Raw genomic sequence first — 16,482 nt, 5'->3', positions numbered from 1 at the left:
TTTGAACTGTGGTGTTGGAGAAGACTCTTGAGGGTCCCTTGGATTGCAAGGAGATCCAACCAGTCCATTCTGAAGGAGATCAGCCCTGGGATTTCTTTGGAAGGAATGATGCTAAAGCTGAAACTCCAGTACTTTGGCCACCTCATGCGAAGAGTTGACTCATTGGAAAAGACTCTGGTGCTGGGAGGGATTGGGGGCAGGAGGAGAAGGGGACGACAGAGGATGAGGTGGCTGGATGGCATCACCGACTGGATGGACGTGAGTTTGAGTGAACTCCGGGAGTTGGTGATGGACAGGGAGGCCTGGCGTGCTGCGATTCATGGGGTCACAAAGAGTCGGACGCGACTGAGCGACTGAACTGAACTGAACATTGTTTATTAACAGTGTTTATTCTTTAGGATGTGTGTGTGTGAGGGGTAAGTGGTGGGAATGAGTCTTCAAGTGGTCATTGGGAAGGTAGCAAGAATCCTCACAGTTTTTATGGTGAGAACATTCCCTCTTTGTAGCTGGTGATGTTGCCAGTTCTCTGTGCATTTTTCTTTATAAATAAAATCTACTTGAATGAAGTGCTAGTTACTTGAGAGAAATTCCACTTTTTTTTTTAAAGAATCATTATATAATCAGGGCTTTGCAGACTTGTTTTAGTTAATTATAATTGGTTAATTATGATTAAAGTTTTTTTTTTTAACTGCTTACGTTGTCTTAGTGTGGCTAGTGGGAACCCATTTTTGTCTGGCATTTGAGTCCTTTTTAATGTCATCTCAATGTTTCAAAATTATTGTTTGCTGGGAAGAGTATTTTTCACACCCATCTTCAATATTCTCTGGGCTTCTGGGTATGAATTCGACTATTCCATCAGGACTTGTGGTTCTTTTTGCTGGAGAATAGTACAAGAGATGAGGAGTCTAGGCTGCCAGGATGCCTACCTATTTCTGCTGAGAGTTAGTTATGTTGTTCCATTAGTCATTACAGAGATGCGAGGCTGTCAGTTCAGTTCAGTTCAGTCGCTCAGTCGCGTCCGACTCTTTGTGACCCCATGAATCGCAGCACGCCAGGCCTCCCTGTCCATCACCAACTCCCGGAGTTCACTCAAACTCACGTCCATCCAGTCGGTGATGCCATCCAGCCACCTCATCCTCTGTCGTCCCCTTCTCCTCCTGCCCCCAATCCCTCCCAGCACCAGAATCTTTTCCAATGAGTCAACTCTTCGCATGAGGTGGCCAAAGTACTGGAGTTTCAGCTTTAGCATCATTCCTTCCAAAGAACACCCAGGACTGATCTCCTTTAGAATGGACTGGTTGGATCTCCTTGTAGTCCACAGGACTCTCAGGAGTCTTAGAGGCTGTCTATATGTGCTTGTAAATTGCAGTTGCCATTGATAGTTTCAGTTTGTCTCTAGCATAATTTTAAATAGGCTTTACTCTTACAGCAGTTAGAGGTTCACTGTAGTTCTATAACTATAGCAGTTATGGGGTTGGAGTGGAAGGCACGGTTACTTCCTGTTTGCTTCCTGCCCCCCCCACCCCCCGCAGCTGCCCATTTCTCACCTCCCCTCCAGCACTGGCACATTCGTTCCGATTGACCACGCTGCGATGCCGCCCCCTTTCACCTTCAGCCCCTGGTTCACATTAGCGTTCACTCTTGGGTTTGCACACTCTGTGGATTTGGGAAAATGTATAATATGCTGACATATGTCTGTCAGTAAGGTATCAAACAGATACCGTCACTGTCCTAAAAGTCCTCCATGCTTTGCCTGTTCATCCTTTCCTCCCCTTTCCACCCTGGCAACCGTTGTTCTTCTTCCTGTCTCTGCAAGAAGACAAAATGTCATATAACTGGAATCATACAATATGTAGCCTTTTCAGGTTAGCTCATTTCACATAGTAGTATACACTTAAGTTCTTTTCATGGCTTAAAAACGCATTTCTTTTTATTGCTGAATAATTTTCTGTTGTATGTATGTACAACAGTTTATCTGTTCACCTTCTGAAGTACATGTTGGTTGATTCCAGGTTTTCACAGTTTTGAATAAAACTGCTATAAACATTTGTATACAGAGTTTTTGTGTGGACATAAGTTTTCGACTCCTTTGGGTAAATACCAAGGAGGATGATTGCTGGATTGAATGGTGAGAATTAAGAGTTCTTCATATATTTTGGGTAACAGTCCTTCATAAGATACGTCTTTTGCTGATATTTTGTCTAGTCTGTGGCTTTTCTTTATATATCTATTGGCTGGCAGTGTATTTTGCAGAGCAGAAATTTTAAATTTTAATCAAGTCTATCTGTCATTTGTTTCTCTCATCATCATGCTTTTGATGTTGTATCTAAAATGTCATTGCTGAACCCAAGCTCATCTGGATTTCCTTCTGTGGTGGTCTTAACCATTGGACTACCAGGGAGGGTACTCATATTAGGATCAATTCGTTGATATCCACAAAATAACTTGATGGATTTTGATTAGGATTGCATTCAGTTTATAGATCAAATTGGGGAGAACTGACATCTTCGTAATGCTGAGTTTTATAGTTCACTAACATGGAATAACTGCTTACTGCTGTGATTTTTCTTCATTAGAGTTCTGTAGTTTTCGACATGGATTAAATAGATCTTGTGCATATTTTGTTGGCTTTATACCGAAGTATTTTTTGAGGGGAGTGCTAGTGTGAATTTTTAAATTTATTTCCAATTTCACTTGTTCATTGCTGGTGTATAGGAAAGTGATTTACTTTTGTATATTAACCTTGTATCCAGAGACCTTGCTCTATAGACAAGGAGATTTTGTTGATTCTTCCAGATTTTCTACCTGGACAGTTATCATGTCTTTGAACAGAAGATACTTTTTTATTTCTTCCTTCTAAATCAGTATATCTTTCATTTCTTTTTCAAGTCTTGTTGCAGTAGCTGGAACGTCAAGATGATGTTCAGAAGGAGTTGTTCCTGATCATAGTGGGAAAGCTTTAGTCTCTCACCACAAAACATGGTGTTGATGTAGGTTTTTTGTTAGGAATTCTTTGTCAAATTGAGAAAGTTCCCCTGTATTCTTACTAATAGTTTATTGAAAGTTGTTTCGTTGGTATTTAAAGTCATGAATGGCTATTGTGATTTTTGTCAGATGCTTTTTCTGCATCTATTGATATGATCATGTGACTTTTCTTTTTTAGCCTGTTGATGTAATGGATTACATTCATCCATTTTCACATGTTGAACCAGCCTTGTGTACCTGGGATAAATCCCACTTGGTTGTGGTGTACAATTCTTTATATACATTTTTAGATTTAATTGATTAAAATTTTGTTGAGGGCTTTTTGCATCTGTGTTCATGAGAGCTATTGATCTGTCAGTTTGGGGTTTTTTTCCTCTTTTTGATGTCTGTTTTTGGTATTACGGTAGTGCTGGCCTCACAGAATGAGTTGGGAAATAGTCCATCTGCTGCTGTCTTTCAGAAGAGATTGTAGAGAATTGGTATAATATCTCCCTTAAGTGTTTCGTGGAATTCACCAGTGAACCCATTTGTGCCTGGTGCTTTCTATTTTAGAAGTTTATTGATTACTGATTCAGTTTCTTTATCAGATGTAGGCCTGTTCAGATTGTTTCTTTCAGTGATGCTTTTGCTTTGCTTTGAAAGTCACTCAGTCATGTCCGACTCTTTGTGACTCCATGGACTATACAGTCCATGGAATTCTCCAGGTCAGAATACTGGAGTGGGTAGCCATTCCCTTCTCCAGGGGATCTTCCAAACCCAGGGATTGAACTGAGGTCTCCCCGCATTCCAGGTGGATTCTTTAGCAGCTGAGCCGCCAGAGCGTTGGCAAATTGTGTCTTTCAAGGAACTGGCCCATTTCATTTAGGTTTTCAGATTTGTGGGCATAGGTTTGTTCATAGTATTCCTTTAGTATCCTTTTAATGCCCATGGGACCTAGTGGTGGCCCATCTTTAATTTCTGATATTAGTAATTTCATCCTCTCTCTTCTTAGTTAACCTGGCTAGACTTATCAATTTTATTGAGCTTTGCAAAGAAGCAGCATTTGGTTTCACTGATTCCCCCCCCCTTTGATTTCCTATTATCAATTTCATTGGTTTCTGCTCTAATTTGTATTAATTCTTTTCTTCTGCTTTGTTTTGTATTTAACTTGCTATTCTTTTTCTAGTTTCATAAAGTGGAAGCTTAGTTTATTGGTTTTTAGATCCTTCTTTGTTATGTATACATTCAATGCTGCCAATTTCCCTTATTCTGTTGGTGCTGAGAGCAGGCATTCTATGACTTCTATCATTTTAAATTTGTTTCAAGGCACAGAAACAAATTTATTTGGTCTGTTGGTAGAGTTTCCATCTGACCTGTGGAAGAAGATGTATCCTGCTGTTGTTGGATGAAGTAGCCCGTTACATCCAGTTGCTTGGTGGTGGTGTAGGGCTCAGCTGTCTTACAGGTGTTCTGTTTGCTGGATCCCGTTTTGATAGCTGGCTGTTAATGTCCCTGTGCATGATAGTGGGGTCATAGATCTGCCCTTCTAGTTCTGTCGCTTTGTGCCTCATGTATTTTGACCTCTGTTGTGAGGTGCCTATGTGTTAAGAATTGTTAGGTGTTGCTGGAGAATTGATGTATCATACATACATATAGTTACATAATGTTCCTTTTTTTTCTTGATAAGTTAACTTGCTGTGGAATCTGTTGTGTCTGAAATCAGTGTAGCTTCTCCTTGTTTTCATCTGGTGTCTACTGTCTTCGCAGGCTTTCAGCCTTCAGCATTGCAGCACTGTGAGCTGCAGCCAGCATTGCTGGCACACCCATCTGCATACGCATGCATTCTGTACACCTGCAGCTTCCTGCCCGGGCCAACAGCTCCCTACTTAACCCACCCCCAGCCCCTGGCAACAACTGTTCTTCTCTCTGTCCAGCTTTATATTTTTTATTAGAATTTTTACCTAGATTGTTAGTTTTTCTAGGCTGCAGAGTTTTCAAAGTCCACTGGAGGGAACTTTTCCCCAATTGTCCTTGGAACATCAATTCTATTCTCAAGAATCTGAAGAGTTGGTGAGCATTGGCTATTGAATCCTTCCATATTTTGATTAACACATGGTTAAATGACATCTTTAAGACTATATCATTAACAGTTTTATCCAGTACTTTTAGTTCATAGTAAATGTCAGTCTTGCCTAGGGCACCTCATTTTTCATGATGAAAGAACATAATTAAAATGGGTTGTGCTTGTGTCTTGGCATTCTCTCAGTATAGACCAATCTCTCAATTATCCAAGTCTTTTTCCAAGAATCACCTCAACTCTTCGTGAGTACCCACTCCAACTTCCTTTTCAGAAATTCTGCCTTGATCATTAAACTTCACTAAGCCTGTTTTTCTGGAGTTTCTGTGTAGCCAGAACTGTCTGTACAATAATTCTTTGTGGAGACATTTTTAATGGATATTGTGTTTTACCTGAAAGTCTAGACATGATACTTAATTAATCTTTATGTTTGAATGAGTTTAGCAGATCTAGAGGTAAAACTCACTAAAAGCCCCAGAAGGGGAGCTATTATAAACGACACACACAGAAAAGCCATTCTTGGTTGCTAAGTTGTGTCCCACTCTTTTCGACCCCATGGACTGTATCCCGCCAGGCCCCTCTGTCCATGGGATTTTCCAGGCAAGAATACTGGAGTAGGTTGCCATTTCCTCCCCCAATGGATCTTTCCGACCCAGGGATAGAACCTGTGTCTCCTCCCTTAGCAGGTGGATTCTTTACCACTGTACCACCTGGGATCCACCCTCCTCCCCCTACCCACCTCCAAAAAATACCCCCCAGCCCAAACTGGCCTCAAATTGTACTGATACATGAAAATATAATTTATTTTTGTTATGTTTGATTGCTTTAAACTTATTTGTTACACACTAACTGTAAGAAAGTTTTGCGGATGTTGTTTCCAACTTATGATGTAGATGTTTGATTATTATTATTACTTTTTTTTTTTTTTTAGTAATTACTAAACCAAAAGGGGGAAAAGGTATTGAAGGTTGTTGTTTCTTTTAACATGATTTCTAGTGCTTTCCCTGGGTTTGAATATTATAATTCTTATTTTATAAATGGTGTTTGATTGTAATTTTGGTCTTGTCTTTGACTTTTTGACATTTTTAATTGGAGGATAATTGCTTCACAATGCTGTGTTAGTTTCTGCTATCAGCATGAACCGGGCATAGGTATACATATGTCCCCTCCCTCTTGAACTGTGCATCTCCTCTTTCGCTTCTATGCTGTTTAAGAGAGTTTAAAACATTTCCAGGCGTTCCTGTGAATTTTATCCTTGTTTTATTACTTTTCATTTCTAACTGTTGTATTGGTTTGGTACTCTTTTTATGCTTTGGAATTTGAGGTTTCTTGCCATATTCATCAGCTTTGAAAATTTTCCAGCTATTATATATTCAAATACTGCTTTCGTACCATTCTTTCTTTCTTCTGCTTGAAGGTTCATTAGACTGATTTACTGTGTTTGGAGTCATTTGCCCTCTATTTTTGATTTTTTATACTTTTGTCCCTGTGTCCTTTATTCTAGACAGATCTTACAGTTTTCTTACCCCTTTTAGCTATCTAACCTCTTATTAAATGTATCAATTAAGTCCATGTGTTTGTTTGTTTGTTTTGGCTGCTCCAGGCTTAAGTTGGGGCATGTGGGATCTAGTTCTTTGACCAGGTATTGAACCCAGGCACCCTGCATTGAGAGCCTGGAGTCTTAACCACTGGACCACCAGGGAATTCCCCATGTGTTATGTTTTAAAAGTTCTTTATTATTTTTTTTTCAAGTTGGCATTTTTTTAAATAGTTTTTAGTTCCCTCCTGAAAATTTTAATGCTTGAATTCTATTACTTTTAACATAATACATAGTTAGTTTAAAATTGTTTGATTATTTTAATATCTGGGGACTGTGGGTTTGTTTCAGCTGTTTCTGCTCATTCTTGCCCATGTCATCCTGTCTCCTCAGGTAACTGATTATCTGTGATTGTGTACAGGATAATATACTTGACAGTTTATTTGTAGAAATAGATTGATGATTGTTTTTTCCCCTCAAGGGTAGTTTTTCTTTGATTTCTTTTTTTCCTGGTACCTAGGGGCACTCGTTTTTAAGGACCACCTCAGTTCACTTTTACAGCTTTATTTTCTGTTCCAGGCACGTGACTCAGAGCTGTGCAGCAGTCCTTGCAGAAATTGATTTCTGTTTCACTCTTCCTTTTAAGGCCCAGCCCTCTGGGGTTCCTGCCATCCTGAGTTCCCAGGATGTTGCAGGCTTCTAGAACCATCCATGCGTCTTGAAAGTCAGAGCGAGTGCTCTTAGTCGCCTCTTCCTGAGCAGCTGACACCCCCTTGGGAAAGGCAGCCCCGAACACCAGGCTCACCTTGCTCGTTGCCCCGTCCCTGCAGTTGTCTCATAATTCCTTACTATCTTGTTAACTTTGTGATGCTTTTAGGACCCTTTTCACTTTAAAAAATATTTCACTGAGTTTTCTTATTTGTGCTCAACTGGAGGTTTGTTTCAAATTACCTAGTCTGCTGTTAGTGAAGTAGATGTTTTTCTGAGGTTTTCTCTGCGTTCTAACATGTGCTAGTTAATGTAAATTTGGGGGGGCACTTGAATAGAATATATAGCTGGCCTCTTTTGTTTCCTTAGATAGTGTATGAAACTTGATACCTGTTTATTAGATTCTCTCAGCCAGGATAGTGTTATTAAAAGTTGTTCATTTGCTAAATTGTATCTTGACACTTTGTGATCTCATGGACTGCAGCACGCCAGGCTTCCCTGGCCTTCATTATCTCCCGGAGTTTACTCAAACTCATGTACATCAAGTTGGTGATGCCATCCAACCATCTCATCCTCTGTCACCACCTTCTCCTCCTACCTTCAGTCTTTCCCAGCATCAAGGTCTTTTCCAATGAGTCAGTTTTTGCATCAGGTAGCCAGAGTATTCGGAGAAGGCAATGGCACCCCACTCCAGTACTCTTGCCTGGAAAATCCCATGGATGGAGGAGCTTGGTGCACTGCAGTCCATGGGGTCGCTAGGAGTCGGACACGACTGAGCGACTTCACTTTCACTTTTCACTTTCATGCATTGGAGAAGGAAATGGCAACCCACTCCAGTGTTCTTGCCTGGAGAATCCCAGGGACGGGGGAGCCTGGTGGGCTGCCGTCTATGGGGTTGCACAGAGTCGGCCACGACTGACGTGACTTAGTAGCAGCAGCAGCAGCCAGAGTATTGGAGCTTCAGCGTCAGTCCTTCCAATGAATATTCAGGATTGATTCTTTAGGATTGACTGGTTTGATTTCCTTGCTGTCTAAGGGATTCTCAAGAGTCTTCTCCAACGCCACAGTTCAAAAGCATCAATTCTTCAGTGCTGAGCCTTCTTTATGGTCCAACTCTCACATCCATACATGACCACTGGAAAAACCATAGCTTTGCCTATACAGACGTTTGTTGGCAAAGTGATGTCTCTGTTTTTTAATACACTGTCTAGGTTTGTCATAGCTTTTCCTCCAAGGAGCAGGAGTCTTTTAATTACATGGCTGCAGTCACCATCTGCAGTGATTTTGGAGCCCAAGAAAATAGTCTGTCACTGTTTCCATTTTTTGCCCATCTGTTTGCCATGAAGTGATGGAACTGGATGCCGTGATCTTAGTTTTTTGAATGTAGATTTTTAAGCCAGCTTTGAATATTCTTTTCATTCAGAGTATTTTCTTTGTCAGGTAGCAGCAGTTACGCATATTTGTTGTGTGTGTTGTTCTTCCTTGACTAGTCTTACAGCATTTCCACTGTTTCAGATTCTTCTGTGTCTTTTCTCCAGTTCATCCATCATATTACCAACATTGTCTTCAGAGTGGTTGTTGCTTCATGTGATTTTCTTTTTTTAAAAAAGAATATTAAAAAAAAATTCTTGATGCATTTATGGTTGTGCTGGGCCTTGGTTGCTGCTGGTCTTTTCCCTGGTTGCAGCACACCGGGGCTGCTCTCCTTGTGGCGTGCGGGCTCCTGGCTGCAGTGGTTCCTCTGGTTGCAGAGCACAGACTCCAGAGCGTGGGGGCCTCAGTAGCTGGGGCGCACGGGCCCTAGAGCCCAGGCTCCGTTGTTGTGACAGGCTTAGTTGCTCCACGTCATGTGGGATCTTCTGGCCCAGGGATTGAACCCATGACCCCTGCATTGGTAGGTGGATTCTTTACCCCTGAGCCACCAGGGAAGGCCCTCATGTGATCCTTTGGTTTTCAGTTCTGCAGTTATTTTGATTTCTTCAGTTTCTTCACTTCAACTCACATTCCGTGAAGTAGTGATTAGTCGTTCAGGTTCTGGAGCCACACTGCCTGTGTTTGAATCCAGACTCCCCTGCTGATTGTGTCCTTGAGCAGAGCCCCTTCACCTCTTACCCTTGTTTCCTCACGTGTAGAGTGGAGATGTGATAGTAGCTGTGGTTGGGGGATAGCCCTCCGTGGGTCCCTTGCACCCGACAGACCTTACTGGGTGTGCCAAGAACGGAAGGCCTGGACCGCTTCCTGTCTGGGCCTTTTCCCAGGGTTGTGTTTGCATTGAGCAGTCTTGAAGAACGAGGGCACATCTCCCTCGGGGACACGGCACAGGCCTGTTTAACGCTCACTCTAAGAGCAGTGTCCCACCCTCTCTGGTCCTGCAGCACAGTTCACCTCGCGTGCAGACGGCCGTCGGGACCCACGGTTCTGCCCCCATGACACCTGGGGGCCAGCAGGGAACCACCAGCGGCATCCTCACGCGTGTGGTGCTCGCTGCAGTGGGGGGCACAGTCCTTAAGTATCTTTTTCTTAATCCTTTTGTGCTTGCATCAAAAAATCACATTAAAAGTATAATAGTAATGTATGGTTGTATTTATGAAACTGTGGATAAGTTATAAAGAGAATTAAGTTAGCTGTAAAAAGTGTTATCTTCTGTCAAACAGTGGTTTGAGAATTTTGTGTATATATTTATAGTCAGCTTACATTTTAAAGTCTTTATATGCCCTGTGAAAGCGGTATATTATTAATCAGTGTCAACATTTTAAGTAGTTTAGTGAATAAAGATATGATAAGTAAAATACTTGCTATTTCTGATATTGTGCTAATTGTTTAGCTTTCTAGCACATTTTGGATGTAGTGGATACATTAAATTCAGTAAGCTACAAACACAACTGAAAAATGTAACTCAGAATGCATACTTTTTTTGAGCACCACTGTTCAAAAGAAGGAAAGGACATGATCACGCAGTTTCTTAGATATGTTTTCTTCTGTAGTCTTAGTATTATATATAAAGGAAGCAAGAAGAGTATTGTCAGTTCTGTGGAGATGAAGTTAGGAGAGAGAAGAATTTTTATTCTACTTAATAGTTGCTGAAAGCATAGAAGCCTGCATATATGGTTTGGATAACTAGTAGAAAATGGGTGTTGGTGCTGACTAATGTAATTGCCAAATGATAGCCCATTAAAGGGCCTCCCAGGTAGCACAGTGGTAAAGAATCCACCTGCCAGTGCAGGAGACGTGCGAGACACGGTTTCCATCCCTGGGTCGGGAAGATCCCCTGGGGAAGGCAATGGCAGCCCACTCCAGTAATCTCGCGGGAGAATCCCACGGGCAGAGAGGAGCCTGGTGGGCTGCTGTCCACAGGGTCACAAAGAGTTGGAGGAGACTGAGCACACGCAGCCCGTTACAAGTTGGTTTATGTTTTCTTGTGCTTTTTCTAATTTATGTCTTGCCTTATAATAAGGTTTATTTGCTTACTTTATATTACACAACGTATAATTAATCAGTTAATTAAACAATTACTGAACATCTAGGTTTTGTGCTAGGCTCTGGTTTGCAACACAGATACAGTAGCTGCTTTGTAGAGTGTGTAGTGGGGTGCTGCCTCCTGTGTTTGGTACAATAAGCAATAAACAGAACCCCTAAATTGTTTATGGTGTTATGTATTTTCTGTTGCAGGGGGATAAAAACAAGGAAATACCTGAGATTGTGCCTCGATTTGCCAGAAGAAAAGTTTTAACTAGACGCCCTAGTGGTAGCTAGCGAAATATTAAGAGAGAGCAGGCAGGCCATACCCTATGGAGGGCTCCTGATTTGGGAGTGAGGCTGACTGGAGCTGGCTTTTAACAGAAACATGCTCCGAGAGGATGTGGTGCCATGACGCTCGTCCACCTGACCCACTGTCTGTAAACTTCTGAGGCCTTCTTATTTCTTGTTTATAGTTCTCATCTCTTCTCTTGACTCTTACCCTTTCTTGTTACCTAGTAATGGAAATGGTACACATGTGCTCTGGGCATCTCTGGGTAGAAATGAAATGCTTCTTTATAAAGTGTTTTTATACATGGTCACTTTATAGTATTTTGTCATTTTGTGGTATCCGGGGGCTTCCCAGGTGGTGCGAGTGGTAAAGAGCCCGCCTGCTAATGCAGGAGACATAAGAGATTCAGGTTTGATCCCTGGTTTGGGAAGATCCCTTGGAAGAGGTAATGGCAACCGACGGACAGAGGAGTCTGGCAGACTGTAGTCCGCAAAGAGTCAGACACGACTGAAATGACTTGGCACGCATAGTATTTTGGGTATGTGTGTGCTCGGCTGTGTCTGACCCTGTGGGCAGAGAGACTCTCTCAAGCAGTCCCATGTTCCTTTCTGTCTTTGGTTGCAAAAACGCTAGAGGGCAGGCACCACAGAATAATTTCTGTGTCTCTCCAGATGCTTTCCCTAGAGTTCTGGAGGCAGCTGGTCTGCCTTTCAAGTTACTGCAGGTCACAGCACTACCGATGTTTTGATACAGCATCAAAGGTGTCAGTTGATTTCCAAACACTACTATTACTGTTTTCTTGCCTGCTTATCAGCCCACCCATTTTCCGTTTTTGTTACAGCACTTCTCCACGCCTGGTGCCATATTCTGTGTTAATTAGAGCATGGGTTAAACTGCTGTAACAGATGCCCAGATGCAGCAGTGGCTTGGATATGCATTTTTCCTTCATGTAGTATTTCTAAGAGGGAGAGGTCCAGGCTGATGGGATGTCTTTGTTCCTTGTGGTTATTTGTGGACCCAAGGTTCCTTCCATCTAGTTTCTCTGCCCTCCTCAGAGTGGTGGTCTCTTCTGCATTATTGCAGAAGGGTTGCTGACACCTCCATGGTCCAGTCCATACGAAAGATGGAACATAGTTTGGTCCAGAGCACCCTCCCTTTAAGGTGATGAAGAAATCACAGGGTCCCTTCTGGTCACATTCTATTGGTGAGAGCTTGCCATGCTGAGCTGCAAGAAAGGCTTGAAAATAAAGTCAGCTCTACTAAGACTTGAATAACAGAGAGTGTGGATTTTTGTCCATTGTCCATTTTTTTCTACAGGGTTATGTGCCTTGTTCATCTGTGGAGTTCTTTACATATTCTGGACTTGAATATATCTTTTTGGGGATACAAATCACATGTGTTTTCTTTCCATCTGTGATATATTTTAAAATTTTGTTCATGGAGTCCTTTGTTATACAGAAATTTAACATTTCTATATACTAAAAACTGCAGTACTTTTTATAATCCTTCTTTGATACAAATGTATTTTGTATTTGTAGATTTGATTCTATACCAGTTTTGTGGCTGGGGTAGACAGGACAGACACTATGATTAATAGGATCCACAAGCACTTAATTTATGGTCAGCTTTTCTGTTTCTACTTGAAAAAGAACCATTATTTTAAATAGGAAAGTCAAAATCATCTCTGATGCCTCATTTCATCATTAATGATTTGACAGGATTTACAGTCTAACTAAACAGATTGCTAGTTCTCAAAATTATTTGTCAGAATGAAAGTGAAAGTGAAGTCGCTTAGTCATGTCTGATTCTTTGCGACCCCGTGGACTGTAGCCTACCAGCTCCTCTGTCCGTGGGATTTTCCAGGCAAGAGTCCTGGAGTGGGTTGCCATTGCCTTCTCCAGGGGATCTTGCTGACCCAGGGATTGAACTCCGGTCTCCTGCATTGTAGGCAGACGCTTTACTGTCTGAGGTACCAGGGAAAGTGTTTGTCAGAATAGCTCCCTAGAATTCATTCTGAATCTAGAAGACTTTGATAGGGAAGTCCTAGTGAAGTGGTGATCTGAGAGGCAGGAAATCAAATTTGATATCTAAGTGGATGTTAAAGCTGCTGGATGTGCCTTGTATGCAGCAAAAGTGAGGTCTGGAGCTCAGGAGAGGAGTTAGGGCTAGAGATACTGATTTAAAATTCAGGAAGACAGGAGATTGTTGAAACCTGGATAATAATTACGCTCTTCAAAGATGAATATATAAAGGACATATAGAGAGCTGTACTCACATTTGGAGGCCTCAAACCAGCTGAAGCGACAGGTATTAGACCGTTTAATCTTTGTTAACAACCTCATGAGATACAGGCGGTTTTCTAACGTTTTGGGGAGCAAATTGAGGCTGAGAGAGGCGACTTCTACGTCAAGCTGCCTAGTTAGTAGTTGGTGGAACTGGTGCTTAAGAAGAGGGCTCCAAGCCGGTAGTGATCCCTGATGCCCCTGCATTTCCAGAATGCTGAGCGGACCCTGGGTTGGTTGCTCTCTTGCCGCCAGCGGAGGTGGAGGGAGCTCTGCATGGCAGGGGGAAGGGTGCTGTGTGGGAAGGCCCATCGAGGGGGAAGGTGGTGCAGGGCAGCCCCTCCAGAGGAGGAGGGACGGGGCGCTGAGACTGCTGTACACTGTTTTTCTTTTTTTTGGTTTGTGGATAGTTGTGCGGAAAGCTGTAACAGGTAAATTTCACGTCAGGAAAGAAAGATGGCGCCAAGAGCATGGGATTTATTAGGAGCGCTGGTGGGGGAATTGTGCCTGTTGATGTCTGACAGTACAGTGTGGGAGACAGTGTGGATGTATCATTTTACTTAAAGAGAAGAACGATATTAGGAGTAATGGTGTTTGAAAATGCTCTCAGAGTTAGGTTGCCTCCTAAGAAGGTATGTGTAGTGTTCGGGGTGTGAGTCTTGAGCATAACTGAAAAAGGCAGTGGAGTTAAGGTGTGTCATTTTTAGTCATTTTGCTCCTAGAATGGCTGACAATTAGAGACTGTGTCATGATTGTTTTAAATTAATGGTAATTTCAATTCATAAATTAGGAAGAAATTTTTTACGAGTCACTTTAAAGTATGTTTGTTTTGTGGAGGACTTGCTGTAATCCTGAAAATTCTTAACAGTTCTTAACAGATTTTACTAAGATCGAAACTTAAGTTAGCGGCAATTTGGAAAGCTATGCTGTTTTACATTATTTTGATTATATGTAGCCTGACGTGCTGCAGTCCATGGGGTCGCAAAGAGTCGGACACAACTTAGCAGCTGAACAACAAATACAAAAGTTTTTCCTGTGTCCATTATGTATTGTCATTTGTTGTTATTTTTCCTTCGTGCTATCTGCATTATAGATAAATTCATCAAAGAGTGATGTAATGCAAAGTGACTTTTATATTCTCTTGTTTTACTATTAAGCAGAAATCAAAGAACAATCAGCAGAAGAGGATGCTGAAGCAGAAGTGGACAGCAGCAAGCAGCCGGTCCCAGCCCTTCAGCGTTCTGTGTCTGAGGAATCCGCAAGCTCCCTGGTCTCTGTTGGTGTGGAAGCCAAAATCAGGTTCGAGAAGGAATGCAGCTGGGTCAGAGATTAGTGACAGGAAGAAGGGCAGTGAGTTGACCAAGAGGAAATGCAGAGAGTGCAAGCTTAGGACGCAGACCTGGGTGGGATTTGAGAGCTGGTAGCTCTGTGTGTCCCTGGGTGGAGCGTATCTGGGGCTTGCGTGGCTGTAGGACAGAGCCGTGGTCTGGCCTGTGACTCTGCTCCCCTCAGACCAGAGCAGGGTGTTTCCAGTGTGCAGCTCCTAGACGAGGAAAAAAGTCTAAACTCTTAAGCATAAGGACTGATTTTCTTATTTACTTGTAAACGTAAGCTTATACTCTTGTTCTTTACCCTCTCTCATTTTTTTTTTAAAAAGAAATATAGGATGTTATAACCTCTGTATATTTTAGCTTTGGAGTCTTGTTAGTTTTTAGATCTTTCTTGGAACTCATGAATAAAACTGAAACCATCTATTGGTTGACTATTCCCATCTCCTTGAAACGTTTTCTGTCTTTTGTTCTCAGCACATCTCCTTTCTCATTTTGTCTTTGCTGGCTTCTGTGGAGACCCCCCCAACTTTGTAACAGTGGAGTCCTCAGGTTGAAGTCCTCAATGTGTTCACTTCTATTCAGTCTGATAGCTAGGTCCTGTCTGTGTGCCGATGAACACACCTTTGTATTTCCAGGGCCGCCCTTTCTCTGAACTCTGGACTTGAGATGAACGCTGTCCATCTCTCTGCCTGACATCACTATTTGGAAGTATGCTAGACATTGCACCCGTAACATGTCCAGAACCACTCTTGATTCTTAACCCTATGCCTACCCCAAATCTTCTTCCCAGGATTTCTTCATTTCAATAAATATTACCAATATTTATCCAGTTGTTTAGGCCAAAACCTTTTGAGTTAATCCTTGATGTCTGTCTTTTCTCATACCTCACACCCTAAATTTTGTAGCTCGACTTTAGAAGATGTCGCAGACAAGTACTCAGCGTCCTAATTTCCTGCCATTCTTGGTTCCAGTCCCTGTTACCCTTAGGAGAGAGCAGTTGCCTTTTAGATGGTTTCGCCACTTCTGTTTGCTTTCCCCAGCCCAGATTGTTCTTAGTGCAGTTGCAGAAATGATCGTTCTAAAACATAAGTCAAGTTTCCCTCAAACTGTCTCTAATGGCATCTCTTCTGTTTACATTAAATATTTCAATAATGCTAAAAATGTCAAATCCCTGCCATGTTCTACATCTTGGAGAAGGTTTGAAAATTTTCAAAATGAAAGATAAAAAATAAACAGTCTGCACTGCATTTACCCAGTATTTCCGCTTTATTTCCCTTTGTTACACTTTTTATTTCCCAGCAGTTCATTTGATTATTGTCCCCCTTTTATGTGAGCTCTGTGAAACCAATACTTTTCTCCTCTTTTTCTGCTTTTTATTGCATTGATAATTTTTTTCTATTGGTTGCACATTATATTTTGTTTTTAAGATGATATCCCCAAAGGCTCATGTTTCTTTTTTTTCCCCCTTGGCCACACCCTGAGGCATGCAAGATCTTAGTTCCCTGACCAGGGATCAGACCCCCAGCCCAGCAGTGAAAGTGCTGAGTCCTAACCACTGGACCCCAGGGAATTCCCAAGACTCTTGTTTTTTTTGTTGTTGTTGTTGTCCAGTCGCTAAATTATGTCTGACTCCTTGCGACCCCATGAATTGCACCATGCCAGGCTTCCCTCACCTTCACCGTCTCCCTGAGTTTCCTCAAACTCCAGTCCATGGAGTCGGTGATGCCATCCAACCATCTCATCCTCTGCTGTCCCCTTCTCCTCTTGCCGTCAGTCTTTCCCAGCATCAACGGTCTATTCCAGTGAGTCAGCTCTTCGCATCAGGTGGCCAAAGT

At 42.1% G+C, this 16,482-nt stretch overlaps 1 protein-coding gene across 14 annotated transcripts in view; it reads left to right on the top strand.

Moving 5' to 3' along the window:
- Nucleotides 1-16,482, top strand: part of KMT2C (lysine methyltransferase 2C) — a 262,313-nt gene that overhangs the window by 83,485 nt on the left and 162,346 nt on the right. For 12 of the 14 annotated variants that reach the window (XR_008718183.1, XM_055591334.1, XM_055591332.1 and 9 more), the window contains one exon: nt 14,474-14,615. Coding sequence is in view for 13 of the 14 variants with exons in the window: in XM_055591334.1 (XP_055447309.1) it covers nt 14,474-14,615 (142 nt within the window). In the remaining variant the exon portion in view is untranslated. The remainder of the gene's footprint in view (nt 1-14,473; nt 14,616-16,482) is intronic. The other 2 variants (XM_055591330.1, XM_055591325.1) reach the window with 1 other exon arrangement.

The sequence above is a fragment of the Bubalus kerabau genome, chromosome 8 (genome assembly GCF_029407905.1).
Source record: "Bubalus kerabau isolate K-KA32 ecotype Philippines breed swamp buffalo chromosome 8, PCC_UOA_SB_1v2, whole genome shotgun sequence".
Taxonomy (NCBI): Eukaryota; Metazoa; Chordata; class Mammalia; order Artiodactyla; family Bovidae; genus Bubalus; species Bubalus kerabau.
This window is presented reverse-complemented; position numbering and strand designations above follow the sequence as displayed.